This window comes from Diachasma alloeum, unplaced genomic scaffold, assembly GCF_001412515.2.
Source record: "Diachasma alloeum isolate Michigan unplaced genomic scaffold, Dall2.0 Dall_scaffold_78908, whole genome shotgun sequence".
In the NCBI taxonomy this organism is placed as follows: domain Eukaryota; kingdom Metazoa; phylum Arthropoda; class Insecta; order Hymenoptera; family Braconidae; genus Diachasma; species Diachasma alloeum.
The window spans coordinates 4,487,896-4,496,453 of NW_021683643.1; the positions used below are offsets into that span (position 1 = coordinate 4,487,896).

At 35.3% G+C, this 8,558-nt stretch overlaps 1 protein-coding gene across 1 annotated transcript in view; it reads right to left on the bottom strand.

Moving 5' to 3' along the window:
• LOC107047710 overlaps positions 1 to 5,860 on the bottom strand; it is an 8,547-nt gene extending 2,687 nt beyond the window's left edge. The window contains exons 1-4 of the mRNA XM_029126737.1: positions 5,567 to 5,860; positions 4,452 to 4,858; positions 2,347 to 2,446; positions 2,186 to 2,287 (exon numbers count right to left, since the gene is read on the bottom strand). Of these exons, the coding sequence (XP_028982570.1) occupies positions 2,186 to 2,287; positions 2,347 to 2,446; positions 4,452 to 4,858; positions 5,567 to 5,860 (903 nt within the window). The remainder of the gene's footprint in view (positions 1 to 2,185; positions 2,288 to 2,346; positions 2,447 to 4,451; positions 4,859 to 5,566) is intronic.
• Positions 5,861 to 8,558: the final 2,698 nt, after the last annotated feature.

Consider the following 8,558-nt stretch of genomic DNA (forward strand, 5'->3'; position numbering starts at 1 on the left):
CCTTGATAGGGACAAAGACAAGAAATCTGCAATGAAGGAGAAAATTATTTTCTCCGTCAGTGTGGCCCTCGTGAGCCTCGTGACGTTTGCTCCTCGTGAAATATAATGTTCCCCTCATGACCCTCGTGAAATTTAATTTTCCCCTTGGAACCCTCGTGAAATTCAATTTTCTCTTTGTGGCCCTTAATTAAATGACTTTTGGTATATGATGGCACACCTGAGAAACTGAGAACAAATCGAGCCCAACCCATTTTTTCCCATACATTGAACGAGGCCCTGCTTTTTCGTGTATTTGGTTTCCGTTTGAGGTTTCCGTTTAACGTATGAGGCATAACGGGTTGGGGCCGATTTCTTTCTAGTTTTTCAGGTGTGCCATTAATGATGGCCCATCATATATCAAGAGCCGTTCAATAGCTATTTTCATCCATTGCAGATTTCCAAGTTTAACTTGGGTCCCCCTCTCCCCCTAAATAAGGTGTAAAGTCCCAAAATATCAATTTTGTCCCGATTCAATGATGCATGTTCAGGAAAGAGCCATTTTACTCCCATTCAATCCTACAATTTTTCCAAATACCCATTTTGCTCCTATTCAATCCTACAAGTTGCCGAAAGACCCATTTTGCTCCTATTCGATCGTACAAGCTCAAGAAATATCTATTTCGCCCCTATTAAATCTCACAAGTCTAAAAAATACCCATTTTGCCCCCTTCCAATCGTATAAATTCTGGAAATACCCATTTTGCCTCTATGACATATCAGAACTTCACAAAATACCCACATTGCCCCCATTCAACTGTGCACGTTCTCGAAACACCCATTTTGCCCTCATTCAATCGTACGAATTCTCGAAATACCCATTTTACCCCTATTAAATAATGTAAGTTCAGGAAATACCGATTTTTTCCCTATTGTATCGTATAAGTTCAGGACATATCCATTTTGCCCCCAGTCAATCGTACATGTTCCCGCAATAATCACTTTGCCGCCATTGAATCGTGTAAGCTCAAGAAAACCCCATTTTGCCCCCACCGAGTTCCCCCACAAACTGAATTTTTTTGTTTAAAAAATAAGCCCTTGAGTAGTTTTCATCGTCCAACCAAGACCACAGTTCGAGATGAAACATGGAGAAATAGAATAAACATGATCCATGTATTTGGGGACATATTGTTTACTTCTGTTCCATAGGGTCATAAGGATACAATGAACTTCTTTTGCGTTTTGTTCAAAGAATCGGTCAATTGACTATCATCGTTACTTAGAGCACCAGGAGATAAGTCAACATATATCCAGTTGATTGAGTCATCGAAAAAGATAAGTTGACTTATCTTTCCCGAAAATCTAGTCACTAAGGATAAGTGCAGAATTTTTACTCAAATTGCATCCTGCGTGCGTGATACTGGTACCTAAAAAAAAGACCCAATAAAAAGGGAAAAATGTAGCGCCAATACCCTCGAAACCCTATTCACAAAGGCAGCAACAGTTTTTCAGCTCTCCTGTAAAATTTGTTTTTTTGCACTTATCCTAGTTTACCAATTCACGACAGAATTATTTCACCTCTCCATAATATTACTTGCGTATAATCACGTGATCAATTATTTTCTTCTATTGATCAACATTTAATAAATTTAAAAAAATATGACCCAGTCGTCTAGAAATTGGGGGTTTCGGCTACATTCAACTATTTCTCAATTTAATTATTCTTTGTTTTGTTATTTTCACTTTAAACAATTTTTTTCTGCTAATTAAAACATTCTTGGAGGTATGGAAGCCATCATATCTCCATTTCAGTGATTCTTTTATATTTAGACACTCTTTTATTTTAGACTGTTATTTTTTCGTGTAGGATTTTAAATCCTACCACAAAACTCGAATTTCCTTTAACCGTCCAGCAATTGGCCTGGTCACCCTACATGAGGTTAAATGGGTTCCTGATAATTTCAATATTTTTTTCACATTGCCCACTGGTCGATAATGTAGGGGAAATACACGAGTTATCCATGCTCCCTTTAACCTCATGTATAAGTAGCAACTTTAAAAATCATTTTTGTTGTTGCCCTACTTCTGAAGTTTCTCAAATTTTGCAAACGATGTCTAAATGCATTCAATAATGTGTGAAAAAATCTTTATAAAATTGACTATATTTTTTGAATATTCTACTCGCCCGATTATCCTTAAAACAGCTTACCGCTGTTGCCAGACTTTCCGCCGCCCACGCAACGCAAAGGAGTTCGAAGGAGTAAGCTAAGGTAATTATTACGAACTGGGCTTTGTTAAGGATTGATCCAGTCTGCAAAAAATAGAATCATTGAAATTCGTGTAAGAATTATTAATAACTGATAGACTTACTCCGACTATAAGATTCCCTCCGGATGCGATGCATATCGTGGCCCCCACAACTGTTGTTATTACCACGGGTCGCACAGTTTTGATGGTGTCATCAATATACCTAGATGAAGAATTCAAATGCAAAGCGTAAATTGGGGATTCAGTGGCCAAATGTCATCCGCTGTATCAAATCGGTTGATGCGTGCAAATCTTCATTGAATTAAAGGAAATAATATGAAAATTCAACCGAAAATATTCGATAATGTATTTTTTTATTTTGAAAAATAATGGAAAATCAAAAAGTTACAGTCAACTTAAAAAGCGTCTATGGTTAGAATGCTTCGTATAAGATACTTCAGGGGCAGTAGGAGAGTGGAATTCCGGGGCCCCCACTACGCGCGTCCATAGAGAGGAGAAAAATAGGGATCAGCGGGTTTCAAATAAGATACCTCGCTCGTTGCGCCCGAATTCAATGAAATTTTCATTTTTACTGAATGAGTATCGATAACCAACGTTTGATTGTTAATCATTATAACCTGAAGAAGTTTCAAATTCCCTCTAAACATGGTTCAGCATACACAGATAGAAAAAGTGGATTAGGTTTAGAAAAAAGTTTCTAAATTTTAGAAACTGTGGTTTCTAACCTTCAGTTTTCTAAAATCTAGTAATTTTTTTCTAGCTCCATTAATAAATATACTTAATTTTAGAAAAAATATTTTCTAAAATCTAAAAAATTTTTTCAATTTTTGAGGGATGATTTTGCAGAGAGGGGCAGGAGGGGGACTGAATTGACAACCAAAAAAATTGAGTCGGTAACTTTTTTAAAAATATCTCCAAAACTAAGGGAGATGACGAATTTGTACTGTAAATTTGGGGGAGGGAACTTTTATTGAATTTTCGATGTATAACCCTCCCCCCTCCCCGCCGCAAATTTTCAATAAAAATTCGCTATCTCCCTTAGTTTTGGAGATAATTTTGAAAAACTCGCTGACTCAATTTTTTTTGGTTGTGAATTCTCAATTCACAACCCCCCTTCCCCCTCTCCCTCTTCGCAAAATCCCCCGTCCTCACATCTGCAATTTCCGGTATTTGGGCACCGCTCCCTATATATATATGGCAGTTACGCCCTTTAAATACCTGGCCGTAATTTTTTAGTTCAATCTGAAAATTTTCTAAAATTAAGAATAATTCAGAATTCGTTTTAGAAAATATTTGTTCTTAAAAACAATCCCCAAATTCGTTACTTTTTTTTATCCCACCAAGGATAAACCTTAAGAATTGGAGTTTCGAAAATCGAGAAACTAGTTTCCAAAGCCAATCCACTTTTTTTTCTCTGTGCTGTACCTCCCATTTGACCCTCGAAAGTACACGGGATTCTTCCCATCACTGCCCTGTTGGACCCTTAAAACTAAAGGTCCCGAAGGGGACCTGAAGCAATCTTAAGGAGTGATTAGTGAATAAAATGTTCAGAAGATACAAATATTTTGAGAGTTTTTAACATGTTCCGAAATATACGAATCTAGATTAAAAATGAAGACACGCTATTCACACAAATTATTTTATGAAGTTGCCGATATAATTATTTGAGCATAATCAAAGACACCGATCACTTCTGGTGGCTATCACTGATTGATCGACTGTAATATTGAAGATATAACTTGTCCACGGAAAAGGGAAATTAAAAAATCCCAAAATTTGTCTTACACGATCTTTTGTTTTTAGGTCAGTCTCGATTTCTGAGGACAGAAAAGGCAAAAGGTCGTACATGGTAAAAAAATGAAAAATTTTGCCATTACGACCTTTTGCTTTTTTTGTTTGTTTTTTTTTTGTTTTTGGGGAATTTTTCATTTTTGGGGACATAAGTTACAGGCAAAAGGTCGTATATGTAGCTCATGATCAATCTGAAAATGTAGGTATTATAATAAGTTTCTCCAGTATTTTCACGTAGAATTGCAGAAAATATGAGTGGAGATACGACCTTCTCGTTTTAAGAAACTCGGAAAGTAGCTTTTTGGCGTTTACGATCTTTTGCTTTTAGACACGCGATATGCATGCCCACATTCAATGTCCATATCCAGCAATAAAATAATTTTGCGTGTAGCCTAGTAGAAATCAGAAAAAATTACCGTAATATATCTTGATGTATGGAAAGACAGTGTTTAAGTTCTCGAGCATTGTTGACATTTCTCATTTGTTCAGCAAGCATATCAAGTTGGATTGTTCCATACCAAAGGAGTATACTCAGTTGACAATCATAAAAACTGGTGCCCCCACATTGGAAACACACTATGGTTTGTATTAAAAAAATGATCTCGTAGATGGGTTGTTTATCAACTCGGAAAGGATACTCGACGACAAATGGAAATGGCTGCCTAGTAATGAAGGGACCAAGTGCATAAATCAGAGCTGCAACAATAGCTGAGATATTGAAGCCGAGGTAAAAAGGAGTAATTCGTTGCATGAATTTCGTGAGTACTTCTTGTTCGTGGGAATTTGCATTCTTAACGAATGCTTCAATCTTTTCAATCAAATACTGTAAATTGAACGATATATTGAATTGCACGATATATTCAATTGAATATTTATAAATTGCATGATATATTTAATGTCATCCATGCCTAGGGTTGGGCGATGTTTGTCGATTAATCGAAAACATCGATGTTTTTCATTCGATGTTTCCAACGGCCGATTAATCGATTTTCAATTCTTTTTTCGAAGCATCGATGTTTCTGATCAAGCCAACAAAATTTTTCATTTTTTTATCGATAAAAAAAAAAATAATTTAGCAGTAATCAGAAGCAATTATTTTCCGCAATATGTACATTGTAAACGATAAGTGAACAAGTCCAGTCGTCTATTTTTATTTTATTTTCTTTAATTTTTTTTGTAATTTAAGTTTTTAACAGTTATTGCAGCTAACGTTGAGCCACGGAAAATATCCAATATACTTTTTTCAAATGATCAACAATCCTGTTTCGAGTTTCAAAATTTAATTCTCCAGCAGTACTTATCCTTGAAACGTAAGTTCCTCGGGTTGTATTTTTAAATAAATATTTGTCAATAAAAACGAGAAGAAGAGAAATTTTTTTTTAATTTTTTTTTCCTGTGTAATGAGAAAAACTGATTTTTTTAATAACCGATATTTTTTCCAGAAAAATCAATTCGCACCATCGATGTTTTTTAAAACATTGCCCTTCCCTATTCATGTCTATTTTCATTCATTTCCCAGACCAGAGCTTACCTGAAATTGCCGGTAGTAACATTTCGCACTGATCATCTTTACCATAACTTGCATCACACCAACGGCTAGACACAAGGCCTCAGTAAATTGCTGGATATTGCCTCGTTTTACCCACACCGTGCCGAGTAGTGAAGCAAGTTGTAGTATAGAGACGATAAAAAAAATCCACCAGCCGATTTGAAAAATGATCTTTGTAAGTCGTGGTGCTTTCGAATTCGGAGGCCACGTGAATATAGGCCAAGTCCAAAATTTTATCCATTGTATTCCAACATCGGCTGTTATTTTTCTACCCATAGCGATGCTGCTAATCAAATTGAGTCCAGTGAGTTTGGTATCGTTATGCCAGTGTCATTGAAAATATAATGCTGAATGGGCGTTTATTATTCTGGGGAGAAGAAAAACAGTCGTGTAAATGACTGAATTAATTTGTTCGTTTACAGGGTGAGATTAACTATTATAATTCTTGATGAATTACTCCTTTCTCAACTCAATGAGACATTTACCCAACAGGAGTATTCGATGATGCTTGAACGACTGCGCGGGTAGGTGAAAAACAGACGTGGGAACAACAAACCGCGCACCGATCACCTGTTAGAATACATGTAATTTAGGTTTTTATTCGGGGGGATTTTTTTTTGTTCAGATTTATTTCATCCGAAGTTGACAGTAGTGGCTTGCTCCTCATTTATTCATTCATCTCCTAATGCGCTCTATTGATTTATAGCGCATTAGGAGGCAATATTTTGTCACAGTAATGAGAAATTGAGTGCTTTATCAAAATATAGTATCTATCGATATGTTTTTATAGAAAAGGGGAGGGTGAAATGAGGCACCAAACCTTGGAGGCTCATGATAATGGTTTTTCGGGTGGAAAATATTCGCATTTGATGTGAAATGTGGCTCCAACATGAAATGAAGTTACGTCGACCATAACAACAATCGAAGGCTAAAATGGGACAATGTTTATTTGGGGGAAAAAAAGGATACTTACAAATGTTGAATAGTCGGGGAGGGTGGAGCAAAATGAAACAGCCGTAAAACGACTATTTGACGCAATTCAAGCAAAAAAAAATTTTTTATTAGCTTTTGTTTATTAACTTTTTTTATTATTTGGAGTGATGGGACAAATGTTTCATTCGGCTTATAATTCAATTGATTACAATTCTATTGATTAGAGTATGCAGATTACACTTTTTGTTTCATTCAATTGAAATTCAGTATCACACTTTCCTTTTTCTCAATCTGGGTCTCCTCCTGGTCCTTTCCTTTTGGACTTTGGGTTTTGTTGTTTCATTTTCTTTCAATTAATCCATTGACAAAATCTTTTCCCGTCAAAACATCACAATAATTTTCCATTCTACTGAATGGAAAATTACTATTCCCAATAATAAAAAAAGTTGATAAACAAAAATTAATAAAAAAAATAGTTGATACAAAAAATTTTTTTGCTTGAATTGCGTCAAACAGTCATATTTTCGACTGTTTCATTTTGCTCTAGGTTTCATTTTGCCCCACTCCCGCCTACCTCTAATGCAAAAGCCAGATAACAAATTGTGATTAAATAGCAGCTACAACTGCAACTGTAGTTTGCTACCGGCTTCCGCGTTCTGTGTACCTTGCATTTCAGGAAACTGTTTTTTGTGATTTTGTTAATTATGAAGTCGTCCCTATTTGCAATCGCAACGTAGATGTGGGAGCCATCAAGTGGTCTCTCCACTAACTACTCTTGGTGGGCAACCAATGAAATCACTGGATTCTCTTTGATCTCATTTGTTGAGCTCCATCATTGGTTCCCTCCGAGGGATCTCATTGGTTGCCCCCAAGAGTAGTTAGTTGAGAGACCACATGGTGGCTCCCACATCTACGTTGCGATCGCGAAGTCGCGAATAGACGAAATTCTATATGAGTACACACTGAGTGTCAATCGCAAGTATAGAGTTGCAAAGACTCGGCATAAAGTATGCACAAAATTCTCACTGAGCATACAAAAAAATTTCATGAATCATACATTTTTTCGGCATATTTGTAGAGTATCGTTGTGTTAATGCACCGCTCATCAGAAGGTTGAAATTTCCATGAGGGTCAATCAGGGGTGAGGAGTAAATATTCTTAAGCGTCAAACGGAAAAGACGAGCGAAGTGATTAAACAGCTTGAATGGTCCTAAGGGTCTTAGGACCGTAGGATCAGTCGTGTAAAATAATCCTAAGAATTCATTAGCCTCTCCCCTGTGACCGCCAGAATGACTTTCTAAACCGTTTCATCGTCATCACCGTTTTACCTTCAGGATTATTTTATTTGATTATTTTTATTTGACTTCACTAGCATAATGTGCATTTTGAAACGAAAATCACGGTCACTTTTTATCTCTAAATGAAACTATTTTTTTTATTTATGACGGTCATAAATTAAAATTAGTTATGATTGTCATTATGCATCTATATAGATATTTTAATTTTGATATTAATTTGTTTGTAAATTACACAATTCTATAAAATTCCGGCTTTGCTTGGCACACACGGACGAAAAAATTTAATAGAAAAACCTATCGAATTTGTTGGGCAATTCTATTGAAATGTTCAATAGAAAATATTCAGTAGAAAAAGTCAATAGAATTAAATTTTTCTATATAACTTATTCTATTGAGATATTTTCTATAGAATTTCCTCGGCTCAAATTTTCTAAGTTTTTTCGTTTAATATTCTTGATGGGAAGAAAAAAAAATAGAATGAAAAAAACTTAGAAAATTTGAATCGAGCAAATTCTGTAGAAAATATATGAAAAGAAGAAGTTATATAGAAAAATCGAATTCTGTTAACTTTTTCTATTGAATTGTTTCTATTGAACATGTCAATAGAATCAGACAAAAACTAATAGAAAGTAACATAAATTCAATAGAATTTTCTAACGAATTCGATAGGTTTTTCTATTGAATTGTTTCTATTGAACATGTCAATAGAATCAGACAAAAACTAATAGAAAGTAACATAAATT